This window comes from Carettochelys insculpta, chromosome 1, assembly GCF_033958435.1.
Source record: "Carettochelys insculpta isolate YL-2023 chromosome 1, ASM3395843v1, whole genome shotgun sequence".
NCBI classification, from domain to species: domain Eukaryota; kingdom Metazoa; phylum Chordata; order Testudines; family Carettochelyidae; genus Carettochelys; species Carettochelys insculpta.
In genome coordinates, this window is record NC_134137.1 from 46,145,587 (window position 1) to 46,165,689 (window position 20,103).

A 20,103-nucleotide genomic window follows, 5' to 3' on the forward strand; every position below is an offset into this window, starting at 1 on the left:
GTAAGAGGGTTGGGGCGGGGGGGGAGCCATGGTGGCCTGATGAAGGTGCAGTTGGGGCTGCAGCACCCAGAGCTCCTGTGTAAGGCAAATTAATCCTGGATATGGGGCTGAAGTGTGTTTTTAAGCCTGGAAGCGGGGGAGGGAGGGGTGCAGTTTGGGCTGCAAGGGGTTTAAACCTGAGGGCTGGGGAGCAGTGGTTTGGGGCTGAGAGGGGTTAAGACTGGGGATAGGGTGGGGATGGGACTCATAGGGGTTAAGCCTGATGGACAGGTGACTGGGGGTTGAGAGAAGTTAAGACTGGGGCTGGGGTTGAGCTATTTTGTATCTACCCCTTGGAACATGTAACAAAAGTGCCATTCAGCTCCCAATGAAAAAAGGTTGGACATCCCTGGTCTAGATAGTGCTTGGTCCTGCCATGAGACCAGAGGACTGGACATAATGACCTCACAAGGCTCCTTCTAGTTCTATGATATATCATAGGGCCACAAATTTTTATTCTCAGTGACACGTCCATGACTTTTACTAAAATTAATCATGACTAAATCTTGGCCTCACTTGTACCCTAATGAAGTTAATATCTGCTTCTGTTGCATAAAATCAATTTTTCATAATAAAAAAATGCAGAATTTCTCACATAGCATATTTCTTGCTTGGAAGCTGCAAGAATGAATCTGAGGCCACAGGATGACCCAAGATATGACAGAAGTTAGAATAATCAGTATCCCACAAGAAATTTTTTCTCTCCCTTAAAAAATTCATGGTGGGTTGATTTAAATCAAGTCACCAAAAAAGTTAAGACTGACTATGCATAGAGTGCACTTAATTTTGGAGTGAGCCCCACAAACTTCACTGGTACATCTGTTTTTGAGAAAACAAATATAGAGCGGGGATCACTTGGAAAAGATGAGTTAGGCTGAAGTAAAATAAGGAATAGATGGACTTAAGGCATCACCATTATGGTCTGGGGCAATGATGTTAAAAAATACGGGTCATGTATTATGCAAATAAGAAAACAATACCAGGGAACAACTGGCAACTCTAGATTTCTCTTACTACAGCTTTCTGTATTGTATACTTGGAGTGAGAGTCTAAACCTAGTTGACTAATTAGACAAGCCATAAGGATTAAGTAAGCTAAACTTTTTTTTCCCTTGCAACATCCAGCACAGCAAACAACTTGGGAATTTACTTGTCAAATCACACTTAAACTAAAAGCCATAAAGAGTCTTGAAGAATGATGCTTTACAAAGTGAACTATTTAAGTTATTAACCAGTTGATCCACTCAGACACGTCCACATCATTTCTCCCAATAAACAGTTTTCCTTTTGATGTTTCATTCCTGCAGCTAGGCCCTGCATCACCATCTGGCGCTGCTTACACTTGACACATTTATGTTTTCCTAGATAGGGTCTCTCTTATGCCCATGAGCCATGACAGTTTGTCTGTGGCAAAAGTGTGGTGGAATATAGGAAAGCTGTGTGTGTACTAAATGATGCCTTTCCTTTTTCTTTCCAGCCCACTCCACTGTTTCTTCCTACACTGCCTCTGTACGTTCTTACATGTTCTCTCTCTGTTTTTAACACAATGTCTTAACTAACTCCTCTGCCATGACTGCTTAAGATCCACCACCACATAAGCACAGAATAAAAGATTCCTGTCCAGCTTGTGTGTTTCTTTGCACAATTTTACTTTTTACTCTGCTGAGAAATAGAAATTGAGAGCCTATAACTTTTAAGAAGCAGGAGCTGGTAGCTCAGCTGGATGGACTAGAGCCATTTTTATGAAACTAACTATGTGTGTTTGTTATGAGATTTAATTGTAATTGTTTTTAAATAAGAAATTAATTTTTATAATCAATGAAATACTTAAAGACCTGATTTTTGACAGCTTCCATACCGGAGGTGCAGGGGATCAGCGGGGGAAATCCCAACAGAAGTCCCAGAGTGCAAGCACCTGAGCCTAGGCTGGAGCTGTGGGAAGTGTGTGTGGAGTGACAGCCATGGACATCAGGTGCCCCGAGTCTGGGCAGAAGTCACAGGAGACAGCCCTGAGCCAGACAGGAGCTTGGTTTGTGTGTGTGTGGGGGGGGGGGGGACCCTCAGTCAGGTCCCTGAGTCCAGACAGGAGCCACAATTGCTATACCTCAGCTCAAGTAGGTGGTGAGGGTCCTGGGTTCCCAGAGCCCCAGGCAGGTGCCCTAAACAGAGCTCAAGCACCTATACCCCTAGCAAGAGCTGCAAGGTCTCAAACCTGGACATCAGCTGGGAGTGGGGTTAGCCCTGGTACACCCAACACTGACAGGGGCTATGGGAGAGGGCACGCTGGTGGCAGCCCCAAACCAGGCAGAAGCTGCAATGGATGACAGCCCCCTGTCCAGTTCCCTGAGCCCAGGCAGGATCTGCAGCCACTCTAGCCACAGTCCTAGCAGCAGTCCAGAGCTCAGGCCCAAGCCAAGGGGATGGGAGGCAGCAGAAGGAAGAAGCACTGGTGTTAGGGCACACCAAATCTGGGCAGGAGGAAGGTGAAAGACCCAAAAGCAACTACCCTCATTTCTGCACTGGACTGTCACTCTCGTGTGGGTCTTCATAGTCACAATAGACGCTGTAAATGACGTCCTCAATCGAAACTTTAAATGGCACGATCCATAGTCTATGCAGACTGAAGGATGCCTACTACTACATCTCCCCATAACAACTGATCAGAGGAAGGTCAGGTCCTGTCCCAGACTAGCTCGGATGATTTTGAGATCAGATTTCATGGGGAAGAGTGCAGCCTATAAGCATATATATTTGATTAATAGTTTGTAAACTTATAGTCAAGCCTATCTATTCTCTGAATATCTATTCTCTATAGCTTTCACTGTTTTGTTCTATTCTAGCAGTAATGCAAGGACCTACAGGTTACAGGCCCGTACCAAGTTAGCTTTAGGACATTTTTTATATTTAGCTAGGTGTGAGTATGTACAAATTTCCAGTCCTCCTAATTAGGTTAGTCTAAATGCAAAGAGGTCAATGTGATGACATAGAATGCAACATTATCTTGTGTGATATCTGAAGGCACCAAAAATATAATGATCCTGTCAGACTGGATGTCCTGCTTTACAGTAATGTAGGGACAGGAGTCATCATGCAGTACTTCTTGGCATTCTGACTACAGGTGCCCATTTTAGGAATTTGTTCATGAGGACATGAAGTGACATTTCATCCTTATTCGAAGGGGTGTCTTAGTTTAATCCTCCAATCAAATGTGCACACCCTCAAAATCTTGGGGTGTGGAAGTCTAGTTTTGGCTTTGGGAAGCCTGGCTGAAGTGATGCAGAAAGGTCCATAACACCCCACAGTAGACAGGGTCAGTCTTTGTCATTCTTTTTCCTCAAAGATTGGATTTTCTTCCTCAAACTCTCCTGTATCTTTTCTGAGTACTAGTTCCTCTTTAAATCCATGGTTTCCAACATGTTCGCTATTTGCCACATGTGGCGAATAGGACATTGTGCTGTGGCAAATGCATGCGTAAGACAGGGTGGCCAACTACTTATGGCATAACTCGTAAGATGGGGCAGCCAACTCACAGCTCTTGAGCTTCATGTGGCTCTTGAAGCCTTTAAATGTGGCTTCTCCTGAGAGCTGCACGCGGGGAGTGCTGTCTGACAACGCCGTGCATGTGCCCCACGGCTTGGTGGGAGAGCTGCTGTGGCAGCAGCGGCAATCCCAGTGGCAGGGCTCCAGTAGCGGCCCTGGCAGCAGTTCCAGCAGTGGCCCTGGTGGCAGTGGCCCCAGAATTGAATTAGAAAAGCGGGAGGAAGGTTGGGGGTGTCTGGCTCTGGGGAGGGTGAGTGCATTTATTTAGCTACCAATATTCTTATGATATTTCATAAAGTTTTGTATAATATGGCAAATATGGAAAGACAACAACCACAAGCATAGCGAGCTTTAAATTCCTATTGGACAGTGCTGCTTTAAATCTTTCAGTTGCCGCTGCTATAATACTCTCTCACAGTCAGTAGAGTGAAGCTGGCCGTTCAACTCCCCGTGTCTTCAGGAGGGAGTGAGAGTATGGTGTTATATTGGGCATTTGTAACTGTACACTCAAATTGTACTTATGTTACCAGTGGGGGGAAGAGGGCGGGATTGAATCTATGTAAGGGTTTATCACCCTAGCCGTATTACTGTGTGTGATTTTAACACCAACTGCAATAAAAACTGTGCTGCAGTTGTACCGTTCACTGTGTAAGTGTGATTGCTGAAGGTCCTGAGACCTACCTCCAGACACAGAGTTATTTTAGCTCTTAATGTCTGTAGTCTAGGAACGAGGGCAAACCCAGAGATTCTCAAGTCAGATTGGTAAACCTACACCCAAACCATATTCCAAATCAAATTTCTCAATCGCCGATCAACTTATTTCACAGTCTGTGACATGTTTCTCACACCAATGAAATTAAGTTAACAGCAGAAATTGAGAGCAACCCACCCAAAAATGGTCAGGATGCTCACCTGGGAGATCTTAATTCCAGTTCCTACTCTCCGGAGATGATTCAAACTCCAGTCATCATAAGCAAGAGTCCTAATCACTGGGCTAAAAGTTATAGAATACAGAGTTTCTGAAGCTGGTCATTTAAAAATAAAAACTGTATGACATAATATGAAATCTTCCAATTTGCTGACAAATTCTGAATATTTTCAGAACTGAGCCTAATATCTGTTTGTGTGTTTTTTAATTTGGGGGTGGGGTGGCTCTCTGAACTTAAAAATCAGGTATTCACTCAGTTCTTGTACAAATACTACAGAGCCCAAGCAAGATGAAAAAAAGAAATAAATAGAAAGGATCATCTTAGTAGGCCTCACTCAGGCAAAACCCACATCAGTTTAATACTGGGAATTTCACCTGAATGAGGACAACACATTTGGGTCCTAAATGTGAAATACTGGCACAAATTAATTCAACATATAAAATAATTTTAAGAGTGAGATTCAGAGGAAATGCACTAAAAAAACCACACTAATAATGTTTGCCCAGGCAAGTATATCAGTATTCTGTGCCACATACGTAATACCTAGAATTCTGTGCCTTCTCTCTCAGGGGCACAGCACAGAACGCGCACCCCGGGGCAAAAGGGTTGCTTAGGAGGCTTTAAGCCACCTTTGCATCTTCCTGATCCCAGACACTCAGGGGCTCCTCATATAACTTCGGCAGCCCTGGGAGTCTGCCTAACTTATGACAACCTTCCTATGACTGTCTTGGGGCCACAGCACTTTCAGGCATCTGTACAGCTCCAAGACTTCCACAGGAATCTTCAGAATATTACCACAAAGCTGCCTTCTTAAGTGCCAGTACACGAAGAATCCTCCCATAGCTAGAAGGGGGGGCTTTCAGGGTCACTTTACACTGTTACCCTTCCTGATAGCATAAAGGACCTGGAACAAGAGGGAGGCTCTGAGCCAGTGCATTTCAACTAAAACAAGGCTTTCAGTGCAGTCTGTAGGCAAGGCCCTCCTCAAAACCTTTGGCATCCTGGGCAAACATTGACACTGGCGACATCCCCACCCCCCATTCACACATCCAATATAGAGAAAAAAGAGACGTCTAGAATGAAATTTTACCTTTATTTACTTGACATTCAAAATGTACAATGTAAAAATAAAAAAAAAAACTTAAGTTTTTCCTACTCTTCATTAATTCTAACAAGAATACTGTATAGGCTAAATGGCCCACAGCCTGGCACTTTAAAGTTGTAACCATTTTGAGCTGTATACAGTGTTTCTGAAATTGTAAGTAATTATCTGCCCTACACTCTTGAATGTGTTCATCTTGTGTTAGGAGGAAAGATAAGTTTTTGCTCACAAATATACTCCAATATAAGAATTGTTGTGTATTTCCTAATGAGCCCTAGTCAAATTGACAGCACTACAAGTACATCCACATGTTATTTTAATTTCCTAAGGAAAACAGAAAAAAAAAAAAAGATTTCACTCTCAAGAAGAAAAGGATAAAGTTAATAGGGATAATAATGTTTTGAAGTTTTCAAGAGAAAAAAAAGTAATAGATACTAAAAAGCAAAAAACAAAGAAAAATCATTTCTGAGGGCTGGATGCTTCAGAGCAATTATGAAATGATCCATTCCCAATCATCCAGTCCCAGCTATCAGCAGTCAGAGGTTTAGGGACATCATAATATAGAATTGCATTCCTCACCATTTTTGCTAGCATCCACTGATGGATTTATCCTTCAGCAACTTATCCAATTTCTTCTCAACCCAGGTATATTTTTGTCTTTCATAACATCCCTAGACAATAGAGTTCTACAGGCTGACTGGGTGTTGTATAAATAGGTATTTCATTTTTTAAGACCTGCTGCCTATTAATTTCATTAGGCAACTCAGGGTTTGCACTTTATGTGAAAAAGTAACACACCTTTGTTTATTTTCTCCACATACCATTTGCGATATTTACAGACTTCTGTCATACACCTCACCTTTCTAGAATGAACAGCCCCATCTTTTTCATTTTACTCTCTCTTCATATACACATTGTTCCATAGACCCTTCTCTGCACTTTTTCCAAATCTAACATCTCTCTTTTGTAGATTGGGACAACTAGAACTCCCTGAAGTTATGGTTGCCCAATGACCACATGTGGGTATACCACTGATTTATACAGGGGCATTGTGATGTTTTAGTCTCTCTCCTACTGGTTTCTAATATTCTATTAGCTTTTTTGACTACCGCTGCACACTGAACAGATATTTTCAGAAAACGTGACTACTTCTTGAGGAACAACTAACGTGGACCCCCATCATTTTGTGTGTACAGTTGGGATTATGATTTCCAAAGTGCATTACTTTGAATTTATTAACCCAATTTCTAAGAGCCCTCTGTAACTCTTTACCTACTTTAAGTACTTTTGTATCATCTGCAAACTTTGCCACCTCACTGTATTTCTGGCAGTAACTCTTTATCTGCATACCGATATTCACTAGGCAAGGACATTCTACTATTCATAAAACACAAATACAAGTAATATATGATCTTGCCTGGAAAATATTTTTACTGAGTGGTGTGCCAGGCAATTCAGACAAAACACAAGACATAAAAACATTGTGAAATACTCATCCTTAAATGCACAAATGGCAGCTGAAGTGCCTATTTTAGATTGTGAAGCAAAAGGCAAACTTTGTACATGAACAATTAGAGGTAAAGCTGATTAACTGAATGCACACTTGTGTCAAATGCAACTAAGTTATCTATGATATTTTGTGTGATTACAGTTTATGTGATTATGCTTATGTTCTTATAATTATAGTGTATGGGGTAAAGCTCTGAAAGCTAAAAGGGAAACCCTGCTTTTATTAAAGACAAAGGCCAAACTCGTTAACTTAAATAAGGCCAGGACTGTCTAGAGTAAAATGCTGTTAATCTTGGTTGCTGCCTGAAGTAAAAGGGACCAGACACATTCATCACCTCATCAGCTTGACCTCAGATGAACTAAGCAATGGTGGCTCTTCCAGGAGAGGGCCTATCTACAGTTTTGAGACAGATAATTTTAATTGCTATCAGTTAATTTCATACTGCACCTACCAAAGCAGAGATGTCACTGGCTTTCGCTGTTTCTTATGCTACTTTGTGTCTGAGCAGTGTAATTCAGTCTTTTGGCTAAGATCAGTTGTGTCTGTACTCTTCTCCGTCTCCCAGGCTTTCCTGACATAAGCTGTAAACTGCACCAGGGACACAGTGGTCAGGGGGCTTTTTTGGGTAGTGAGAAGAGTAACAGCGCTAGCTTAGCCTAGCCTACTGAGTCAGGAGAAAGGGGGGACGGTAGGTAACAGCCTGGGCCTGGCTTCCAGGTCTGTGTTTGTGTGCATGTATTGGGGGGCAGCGGAGTGTCTGTGTAATTACAGCACGTAGCAATCCCAGCAAATAGTGTCGGTGTCGAGGGGAGAAAGCAGGGGGCTTAAAAGTAGTAACAGCTCCACACCCTGGGCTACTGTGTGTGTGCAGGGTGCGCGAGAGGGTTATAGGAGGTAACAGCCCCCACCCTGGAGTGCGGTGTCTGTGCAGGGTGTGGGCGAGGGTTACAGAAGGTAACAGCCCCCACCCTGGGGTGCTTTGGGGCTGGAGCAGCGGGAGTAGGGGTTTAGCAGGTAACAGTGCCAGCACACGGCGCGCGCGGGGAGAAAGGCCGGGGGGGGAGCTGGTCACTTACCTGAGCCAGCACCGTCAGGAACCCGCCCGGCGCCGTCCGGCCGCACCAGCCGCTGTAACCCGCTGCCAGCGAGCCTCCTCCCAGGAGCGCTGCACATGCCGCCCACAGAGCCGGCCGCCGCTGTCGACTCCCGGGAACCCGCAGCCCGGAGACGCTGCCGCTCAGGGAACGCCGGGCACCCGCAGCCAGGACCGCTCTCCACGCCGCCATCTTCCCGGAAGCTGCTCCAGAGGCGGAAGCTGGCAAGGCAGCACCAGCGCAGCCCCGAGCTACCGAGCCGACCGGCCCAGACGGCTCAGAGCCGCGCTAGGGAGCATGCGCAGTAGAGGAGAGACGCTCCCGCCCTTACTTTCCCCTCAGTTAGCGTAACCGCGCGCACAGAAGAACCTGTGGCGGGCGCGCGGCGTCAGCGCTCGGCTCTCGCGGCAGCGCAGCCCTGCGCTACGTCCGCGCCTCCCCCAAGTCCAGCCGTGGAGCGGGCCACGGGGTGGGGGCGGGATGTCCGCCAAGACTCCTCCCCCCAACATGCTAAAACAGAGTAGGGGCCCGGCGAGCCAAAGGTTAACGCAATAAACAGACTCATCCCCCATCTCCCCGCTGCTGCTGCTGCTGCTGCTGCTGGGAGCGGCAGTCCTGAGGCGTGCCCCTGAAGGCAGGCTGCGTACGCGTAAGCCGGCGAGTGAGCATTTCAATGGCGTGCGACCCTCCGTTCACCTGAGAGGCTGCGTCCTACAACAAAGAGGCTTTACAAGCAGGTTGCGTGGGGATATTTGTGAACTGGGCTTTATGCTGAAATTCGACACGTTGACACTTGGGATGGACAGGGACAGGAATTACTTCATGCGTTACGAGGGCTGTCTCCCTTCCTTTGATATTTGTAATGCTCTCGGGCAAGACACTTATCCGCCCACCCCTCTCACCCCCCTTCAGTTCCGTGTATTTGATTCGCCAGTTTTCATTGCAATTTTTTGACCTCTCTGCTGTATAACTGAGTCTGGACTGGAAGTTCTACAGATCTGAAGAAGTGGGTCTGTCCCAGGAGAGCTCATCACCTAATAAATTATTTTGTTAGTCTTTAGAGTGTTACATGACTGTGTATTTGTTCTGTTAGAATACAGACTAACACGGTTACCTCTCTATTACTACAGCCAGGGATGACTTCCAGGCAGCCACGTTCCCTGAAGTAGCTCCAGAATCTCAGGTGATGCAGAACTCAAATAGAGCCGCCTGTTACCCATCATTAAGGGGTCAGAGGTACCCATCTGTCATCATGACATGGCATCCTGGGAGATATGGACCCCTATTTGGGAGACTGTTGAGGATCATCCAAACCTCTGACTATTTCCCAATGTTACTCATCCATACAGTGCATTAATGGTGCTATGAAATATGACCCCAAACAGAGCAGAAGTGACTAGAGGGCTACAGGAGTAATGGTGAAGGAGCTAGGGATGCAGGTAGTGGTTCAAAGGCTGGATATGAGTCAACAGTGTGCCCTTGTAGCCAAGAAGGACAATGGCATATTCTGGTGCATTAGGAGGAGTATTTTGAGCAGATCTAGAGAGGTTGTTCTCCTCTGTTCTGCACTTTTGAGGCTACATCTGGAGTATTGCATACAGTCTTGGAACCCCCAGTACAGAAGGCTGTGGATGTGCTGGAGCAGGTTCAGCAGAGGGCAATGAAAATGATTAAGGGGATGGAGCACATGACCTATGGGAAAGGCTGAGGGATTTGGGCTTATTTAGTTTGCAGAAGAGAAGACTGAGGGGTGATTGAATAGCAGCCTTCAGCTTCCTGAAGGGGAGCTTTAAAGAGGATGGAGAGAAACTGTTCTCGGTGACAGACAGCAGAACCAGGGGTAATGGTCTGAAGTTACAGAAGGAGAGGAGTAGGTTGGATATTAGGAAAAACTACTTCACCAGTAGGGTGGTGAAGCATTGGAATACGTTGCCTAGGGAGGTGGTGGAATCTCCATCTCTAGAGGTTTTTAAGTCCCGGCTTGACATAGTCATGGCTGGGATGACTTAGTTGGAGTTGATCCTGCTTAGGGAAGGGGGCTGGACTTGATGACCTCTTGAGGACCCTTCCAGCTCTGTGATTCTACGATTCTATGATTCTTCAATTCGTTCAGTCAAGGGGAGAGGACCACACAAAGACAGATACATCCTGGAGGTGAATGACAGGCTGTACAGATGGTGTCTCCGGGAGGTCGCCAGTTTTCTTGACCACGTGAGATGCTGTTTCAGGAAGGATTGGTGAGCAGAGATGGGATCCGCCTATAAAAGAAAGGAAAAAGCACCTTTAGACACAGACTGGTTAACCTGTTGAAGAGGGATTTGAGCTAGGTTCAATAAGGGTCAAAGACAAAAGCTCACAGATAAGTCAAAAACACAGAGACCTGGTAGAAGGGTCAGACTCTGCAGGACGCATGAGCTATTATAGCAGAGATAAGGAAGAGACAAGAATGTAGGGTGGGGTGCGGAAGGAATCAAATCAGTATGTTAGATGTTTGTATATCAATGTGAGATGTACAGGGAATAAACGGGAAGAACTGGAGAGGATAGTTAATAAAACAACTGTGACGTAGTTATTGTAGAGATTTATTAGGATAATACACATGACTGGAATATTGGCATAATAGGGCACAGCTTGCTCAGGAAAAGCAGGTAGCGGATAAGATGTCATGGCTCTCGCAAGTAATGCAAAATTTGACTTACATGGGGTTGTGCAGGAATGCAACCTCCATGTAAGTTGGGGGTCTACTGTAATTAGCTTTTGTCTGCTTTGCCTTTGAGGACTTCTTGGACCATATTTTGTCTGGAACCTTGCCCTTGACCATTCTGCCATGGGTGACTCTAGGGGAGTATGCAGCTCTAGGCAGCATTACTCTTGGGTCATTGAAATGTGCAATTCTGTCTACCACTACAAGGTGGTTGTCCATTGAGAGAAGTCTGAGCACCATGCCGGCCAGCAATGGGGCTGACTTCCCAGGCAGCTCCTCATATTACCACTGGCCTCCCAAAACATTTGCCTCAACCCCTTTAACACGTGCACCTTTCCCCACCCCCCAAAAAAAAAAACTAGAAATTTGTTCTATTTGCTCTTGCCAACTGGTCAGAGAAACATAAGAATGGCCATACTGGGTCAGACCAAAGGTGCATCCAGACCAGTATTCTTTCTGCTGACAGTGGCCGCTGCGAGGTGCCCCAGAGAGAGTGAACCAAACAGGTAATTATCAAGCCATCTCTCTCCTGCCATCTGTCTCCAGTCTCTGACAGACAGAGGCTAGGGACACCATACCTTACCCCAACCTGGCCAATAGCCATTAATGGACCTAACCTCCGTGAATTTATGTAACTCTTTTTAAAAACCCTTTTATAGTTCTAGCCTTCACAACCTCCTCTGGCGAGGAGTTCCATAGGTTGACTGTGTGCTGTGTGAAGTCCTCCCTTTCAAGCTCTGTTCCAGATGTACTGACTTTTTTGACTCAACAGAGCATTTGTCCTATTTGCTCTTGCCAGTTGCGCATTTTTCAGCTTAGAAAAGAGTGGACTAAAGGGAGATAGGATAGATATAAAATCGTGAGTGGTGTGGAGAAAGTGAATAAGAAAACTTTTTTGTGTGTTCCCATAACATATAAATAGGGGACACCAAGGCCATGTCTACACTAGCAAGTTCTTTCAAAATATTTTTTGAAAGAAGGGGGTCTTTTGAAATACGTAGTGGAGCGTCTACACACAAAACGCACTCTCTGAAAATTAAATTGAAAGAACAAGACACTCCTTTTGGAAGCGTTCTTCCACTCCCCTTTCAGGAACAATGCCTTCTTTTGAAAGATTCTTTCAAAAGAAACATGTAGATGCCCCACGGGCCATTTTTTTTTTCAAAAGAGTGGTCCTCTTGGTGCCTGATTTTTTAATCTATAGCCCATTCTTTTGCAAGAGCAGGGGCTATGTGGACGCTCTCTTTTGAAAGAGATGTTCCAGAAGGACTTCTTTCGAAAGATCACTGTAGTGTAGATGTAGTCCAAATGAAATTAATGGGCAGCAGATTTAAAACAAATAATCATTTCTTATAAAAGCTCGGGAGGGCTCTGAGGAGGCAACTGGCTAAAGAATTTCACCCAAGTCAATCAAATGTATAACTCGTAACTTATTAAAGCTTTCTGTGCTGAAACCAAATTATTACCTCATGTCTAGAACACAGTCTGAAAATCAATTATAATGCTTCCTCCTTAGATTTCCATTCTATTCTGGGCTACGTCTACACTAGCCAAAAACTTCGAAATGGCCCTGCAAATGGCCATTTCAAAGTTTACTAATGAAGTGCTGAAATACATATTCAGCGCCTCATTAGCATGCAGGTGGCCGCAGCACTTTGAAATTGACGCGGCTCGCCGCCGTGCAGCTTCTCCACACAGGGCTCCTTTTCAAAAGGACCCCAGCTACTTCGAAGTCCTCTTATTCGTATGATCAGATGGGAATAAGGGGACTTCGAAGTAGCCGGGGTCCTTTCGAAAAGGAGCCCCGTCTGGATGAGCCACGTCAATTTCGAAGTGCCGTGGCTGCCCGCATGCTAATGCAGCGCTGAATATGTATTTCAGCGCTTCATTAGTAAACTTCGAAATGGCCATTTGAATGGACATTTTGAAGTTTTTGGGTAGTATAGACGTAGCCCTGGTGTCTAACCTTTTCAATTCTCTCTTAGATATGATAATTCAGTTTTTAGCAGAACACTTTGATAAACAGAAGTTTGACAACTGTTATGGACCAAAATGTACCTCTGACAGTTTAATTTTTAGAGTCTTATAAAAATACAGAACATTGAATGACTATTTAATGTATAACCCAGGGAACTTTCTTTCTGGTGCCTTCCATGTGAGGCCTTCATGGGTGTTCATCAACATGCCTGTGTACAGCTAGTTTTTCTCCCTAAAATTAGGGAATTAAAGGGCTGAAATGTCTCCCAATCAACAGAAACAAAAGAGAAAAATATTAGAAGGAAAAACAGGATAGTTATTAGGATAGGATACATGAATTCCTAGTTTTCTGGACTCTTGAAACAGGAGCTGGAGCTGCAGTCAAGGAGCCAGGTGGGGATGCTGCTTACACAGTGTTTCTAGTCAGCATTCTGTGGTCAGGTCTAAGGGGACTGGTCAAAGGCTGGTGAAAGTCTTGACTTGACTTCCTCTCAGCAAGATGGCTGGACTTCACAAATGTCAGTCCTCCATCTATTGACTTATTGACCAGAAAGGTGAACCATCTGCACCTTTCCACGGATTCTTATGATCTACAGTTTCCACTTTCTCTGGACAGGTTTGCACTACCACTTAAGTTGACATAACTTAGGTCGCTCAGGGATGTGAAAAAGCTATCTCCCTAAGTGCACAGGTTACTGTTAAGTGCTGTCCACACTGGTGCTATGTCGGCAGAAGACACTCACCCATCAATATTGTTTCTGCTTCTTGTGGAAGTGGATAGTGATGCCAAAAGGAAAGAGCTCTTCTGCTGGCATAGAGTCTTCACCAGGAATACCGTAGCTGCATTGGTGCAGCTGCACTGATGTAGCGCTTTTAGTGTAGACCACCCCTCCATCTTGCAGTGCCTCCCACTACAGCAGTGATAGGTAACCTAAGCTAGTGAGTGGGCTGCAGGAGTGGTCTTCCATCTCAGTGGGCCACAAGACTGTTGCAACTAAGAAAGTCTCCTGGGACAGGGTCGTTTTGCTAACTGTGCTCTTGTACCTAACATTTGTGGGGTGTGCTGATAGCATTGCTTTGACTGGATGCAGAGGGAACACACAGCTCTCACAGTCAATGTTGTGTGCAGTCAACTTTCACCTCACTTCCCGGGTCCTTGCTTTATATGCATGTCACTTTATAATATCAGAAGCAAAAAAAACTGCAGAGATGGAAACAAGTGGAATCTGGCAACCTGGCGTGTGAACAACAGTAAAAAAAATGTCTCATGGGTCATGTTTCGAACATGAGCTGCAGGTTGCCCACCACTGCACCACAGCCTTTGGGAAAATCAAATCTGAGGCCCAGTCTGGAGCCAGGCAAATTGATCCAACCAGGTTTGAATCACATTATCCTTATCTATAGCCAGTTTTGGGAAAAGTCCCATTTAAGCCAGAAATTTAAAACAAAACAAAACAAAACAAAACCCAAAGCACTTAGTATATGAATATGACAGAGATAATCTCTCTCTCCCTAAATAGATAAATAAAACAAAAATAAATATCAACAATACACATGAGAGACAACTTTTGAGAAAGCTAACGTGACCAAGTCTGGAGTAAAAAGGTCTTGAGATGACATTACATCATCCATTTATGGAAAATTCAACCAAGAATCCTATAGAAACGGATTCAAAAGGCCCTAACAACCACTAGCTACTCCACATTCATCCATCAACAACATTCAAATAAATGTGAATATCTTATGTGCAGATGTCAGCATTCTTTTTGTAAATAAGATAATTGATGATAATTTTTATATTTAGGCATTAGGCCATAAATCAAACTACAGATGTTTGATTTTTTGCATCTTGGTAGAGAAAAGTTACTTTAAAACTTATCAAGGGATAGAACCCATTTAAAATAAAAATCATTACAATTTATTTAAGATAAATAATCCCATATGTACTATATCTCTCACAGCATTTACTCACATTGATGTCTCTAACACAGAGATTGAAGACAGTTCTGTTCACACACTATTCCTGCACAGCAAATAGGAAAAGAATAACACTTTGGTACATATGATAAGTACAAATTTTTATACACAAATTCCTTTAGGTTTCATAGGAATTACTGTAGAGAGAGAAGTTGAAAAACTGAGAAAAAATTGCAATTTGAAACAAAATTCATTGTGAGATTCTGAAGGTATTAGTAACATAACTAAAGGGAAAGTATTTTTAAATATGATTTTTAAGTTGACATAAATGTTCTTTTTCTAATAAATACTTTCCACTTAAAGGTAATTCTTACAATACTTAGATATGAATATTAAGACAGCAAAAATAAATCTGTAGAAATAAACAGGTGAAAAACAACCTCAGCCAAAGTTAAGATGGTTGTGTTCTGAATAAACAGGCATTCCTTGGTAGCTGATAAGACTGTGTAGTCATTTAGGACCCAATTCCAGAAAGACCTATGCAAAACTCCTAAGGCCATGACTTTACCAGAACTACTCACAGAGTATAAAGTTAAGCATATGCATAAATCTTTGAAGGATCAGAACCTTAATGGGTAATAGTACATAAAGAAAAAAGCTGAGGCCTACGGGTCTCATTTGTCTGTTTGCTAGGAATACCACCTCTCACTCTACTCCCTGGTGCTGATCACAGTGATGCATCTATTCCTTATGTCCAGAGTGGATTACCATTGTGTCTCGGTCTGAATGTGGATGCAATACCTGTCTACCGCCTCAGTGCCACGATGGTGGGCTGTGATCCAGTCCTTCCACTGGCTTCTAATTTACTTACACTTTTGTTACTGTTGTTCCATCAGAACTGTGGCTACTCTGGACACTCCGTGCAGCTCTGTGGGCCAGGGAAGTGGGGCCATACCACAGTCCAGGCAGTGTTGAGGCCACCCTCTGGCACCTGCTCAGCTTAGCTTTGAACTGCTCCATGCCAAAGTCTAGGCTATCCATGTAGGACTTTATGAGCAAGGGGTAGGCTGCATTGCCTAGAAGAATGATGGGCATGTCCACATCCCTGAATCTTATTGCATAGTCAGGGAAGAAGGTGACAGCATGCATATTCCAGAAGAGGCAGAAGTTCCGGAGGATGCATGCCTCATGAACCTGTCCTGGCCATCTCACATTGATGTCTGTGAAATGGCCCTTGTGGTTCCTGCAACACCAAGGAGAAGTAGCCCTTGCAGTTAAAATAGTCTGTGGCTCAGTGGATGGCAGACCACAAAGGGTGTGTATATGTGTCATCTGGGGCCCCTACACAGTTGGAGAAGCCCATGGTGGCAAAAAGATCCATGATAGCATACACATGCCCCAGAGTGACAACTGTGCATAGCAGCAGCTGATTGATGGCGTGGATGACCTGAAGCAGCACAACCCTGATGGCAGATTTCCCAATGCTGAATTGTTTCCTGGCATAGTGGTACTGTCCGGTGTGGTGAGCTTCCAAAGGGTGATTATGACACGCTTCTGCAAGGCAATGGTGGGTTTCATGTGTATGCCCTGTCACCTGAGAGCAGGAGTTAGCCACTTGCAAAGCTCCTGGAAGGTGACCTTTGTCATGCAGACATTCTGCAGACATTGCTGATTATCCCATCCCTGCAGAACAACATGGTCCCACCAGTCAGAGCTGGTGTCATGCTGCCAGAAGCATTGCTCCACAGTGTGCAGGAATTGAGGGTCCTGTGCAGCAGGAGGAGTGCGAGGACTTGGGTGAGGGTGTCTGGCTGGTTCTCATCATTGTCCTGCTTGAGCAACATGAGCATGGCTTGGAGAAAGTACGCCCTGAGGTGCATCGTGAAGCCTGTGAGCCTGGCAGTGGTTTGCAGCTGCTCTGGCTCCATATTGTGAGTGCCGTGGCATCCACAAAGGCGACCAGAGCACAAGGCTGCACATGACCAGTGCATCTCCTTTATGTCCTGGGAGTGGGGAGACAGTGGTGGTGTGATTTGTGAGACAGATATTCACAACAGCTTCCCTGTGAAGCAGCCACAGGAAGTACCTGAGCTGGTACCCTCCCCAGAGTGCTGTCAGGGGCTCTAGTCCAAAACAGGCTCTACTGTGTGTGGATGCACTATTTCAGAATAAGTTTTGTTTATTCCAAGACTTCCCTGTAGTGTGGATGCGTTATTCTGGATGCATTATGCAAAATAACAACCCTGGAATAAACTATTGCAGAATAACTCTGTAGTGTAGACATGCCCCATGAGAGATGTTTTCTTCTGCTACAACGTCACTTACAACATTCAGGATGAAGGCTATGTCTACACTACAAGATAAATTTGAATTTAAGGCAGTTAGCTTGATATTGACGTATGACTGTGTTCACTGTAAATACCATTAGCTCGATTTAGTGAGCACTAATGTCAGTATCATAATGTCGTCAGAACCTGCTGGGTATAGAGTCAAGTTCGAATTTAAAAGTTCGAATAAAGTCCGGTGTGGAAGTGACATGTGTAAAATTGAATTTAATAGCCTCCAGAGGTATCCTGTGTGTAACCCACAATACTCCACCGTGTTCTGCTCTGGCTGCTGCTCTCCAGTTGCGCAGGAATTAGGTAACAGGAAGACCGTGAATTTCAAATCAGGAGCAGGAAGTCTGTAGCTGTGGGCTCATGTTTGTATGAGAGAAAACGTCTTTATTGCTTTGCTATTAGGGCTGTGAGTGCATCTACCCATTACAAATATCCCCAGCACAGAGTTTGTGGTTCTGTCTCTACATTTGGTATTTTTTTCTCTGTTACCTGGTGCCAGCCGCTGCCCCACCACACCATGTGGCAGCAAGGCTGTTGTGGGGGTAGTGCTTGCATAAGAGGCCAAGAAACTTCTTCTTAGCAGTTCACATTTATGCGCATCCCGCCCTCCTTCCCCCACAGGCTCCACGCAGTCGAGGTCTTTCCCATGCTCAGCCACGTCATGTGGGTAGCCACCAACCCAATAAAAGGATGTGCCTGCTGTTTGGTGCTGACCATGCTGCCAGGCAGCACCATGTCCTGGATTGCATGCAGTTAGACTTCCCAGGTTGAGGAAGAGACTCAGGGGCTTGGAGTTGCTGGGCAGAAGTCTTCCCTGGTGGCTACGAATTGTGGGGGCTTGCAGCCACCCAGGGTGACTGCTTCAACTGGCCCGCCACCAAAAACATTTTTGGGCCCTTTCTGCCACCTGGGGGAAATTTCCCCCAGCAACTAAGCTTTCTGGGGGCTTGCAGCTGCCCAGGGGACTACTTTAACTGGCCTGCCATTGACAATCCCCAACACCATCTGCTCAAACAAAGACCTCGGGAAGTCTGCCCTGGCAACTAAGCTTCTGGGGGGACTATTTCAACTGGCCTCCCACTGAAACTTCACAATTCCCCATTCCCTAACAAGGACCTGGGGGGCTAGCTGCTTCCATGGGGGAAGTCTCCCCGGTGGCTAGGAATAGCAGGGGCTTGCAGCCTTCCAGGGGGACTACTGCAACTAGCCCGCCACGGAAGCCCTCCACACCCTCCACCTCAACAAGGACGGAGGGGGCTAACTGTTGCTGGGGGGAAGTCTCCCCCAGCAGCTAAGATTTTCGGGAGCTTGCAACCACCCAGGGGAAAGGTTCAAGTGGCCCTAGAGCCACAGACTCCACATCCCAAAGCCAAAAAAACACTTTCAGGGACCATGTCAACTGGCCATTCAACTCCCAAACACTAAACTGCCCCAAATTGGTGATGAAATTTGGTGGCGAGCCCCATCCCTCATTCCCTGTGTTGGTAATTTCTGTGTAGTGAAGAGGGAAGACAAAAATCTTTTTCCTACCCTTTTCTATCTTTTTCTTCTAACTTTGGACCCCTTCATGCAGGGAAGAGTGGGTGGAGGGCCAGTTGAGAATACAGGCTATGCACAGAAGCTGTATAATGGACTCGGAACCCAAAAACCCTCCCCACAGCAACTCTCTTTTTTCCAAACTTTTACTATCTACTCTTTCTTCATGCTTTTCAACATCCCTGTGTTACTTTCAGGGATCAGATGCAATCAAGGGAGGGGGGACAATCGGAGGAGGGCCAGTTGAGAAGACACATGCCATCAGTTTTTTGTAAAATCCTTGATAATTCAGTTACAGCTACAGTTTTAAAAAGTAATTCTGTTATCTGAGGAAGAGATTTCTGTTAATTTGGTGATCTTTGTTGATGCCCTACTTTTCCTTCCTTCCATCTGGAAAAATGGATGTTTGCTTACCAAGGGAGGGGAAGGAGGACAATGCAATGTGGAAAGATGGTGTCAAATACCAGCAAAAACACCCTGAATGCTACAGGAATGAGGGAACTGTGGGATAGGTTCCCACCTTGCACTGCTGCAACGGTCGAAGTGTGCCAACTGAGTGTGGCAGCAATGTCAACTTTGTAAGGCACACGTGGGGAGGTGAGGATAGTCAAATTCAAATTTATAAAATCCAGCACTACAAAATTGATATTAATAAATTGGAATTTATCTCACAGTGTAGATGTGGCCAAAGAGTGCATGAGCATGAAAAAAGCATTCTTAAATAAGGGTATTCTGCCTTGGAATGAGCTTCCAGAGGAAATCAAACTAATCCAGTCTGAATATCTGCAAGGAGTACTGCAAAATCTTCCCATATGACAAAGCATTTCCACTCTACAATAAAACCCCTATATATGCAGTTTCGACTTGTGCATTACTTGGATTAATGCAAGTCGAAATCATGACTGGCGGCGAGCCATAGACCAGGCAGCTTCTGACTTCTCTCCATTTGGGGGAACTGGGAAACTGACCCTGCCAGTCCTGGGAGCCAGGAAACTGACCAGTGAAGCAGCACTGGTCAGTTTCCCAGATACTCCAATTTGTGCGAAATCCGACTTACACGTGGTTGCTCGGGAATGCAACCTATGCATAACTCGGGAATTTACTGTAAATGGAATGCTGATAATGATTTTAAAAATGGAAGAAAAATTATTCCTCAAAAACAGATTCCCTAACTATGCAAAGGAACAGAAAATTTCCTGAAGTACTTGAGGGTCTTTCTTGTGCAGATTTAAATTTATATATATAAAATGGAGCTGGCAGCTAAGCCTGTAGTTAAAGTTGCCTAACACTTTCCTTTATGTGTACATTCTCTATACACAGAGAGTGTGAGAGAGAAAAATTATACTTGAGGGTACAAATAAAACAAGTCAAGATTAGCAAAGTTAATTTTTTCTGTATTACTTGAAAAGCCAGAAAG

At 44.7% G+C, this 20,103-nt stretch overlaps 1 protein-coding gene across 1 annotated transcript in view; it reads right to left on the reverse strand.

Moving 5' to 3' along the window:
* The window catches only part of MICU2 (mitochondrial calcium uptake 2), a 215,461-nt gene extending 206,992 nt beyond the window's left edge, over positions 1-8,469 (reverse strand). The window contains exon 1 of the mRNA XM_074985444.1: positions 8,196-8,469. Coding sequence (XP_074841545.1) covers positions 8,196-8,405 — 210 coding nt within the window. The 5' untranslated portion in view covers positions 8,406-8,469. The remainder of the gene's footprint in view (positions 1-8,195) is intronic.
* Positions 8,470-20,103: the final 11,634 nt, after the last annotated feature.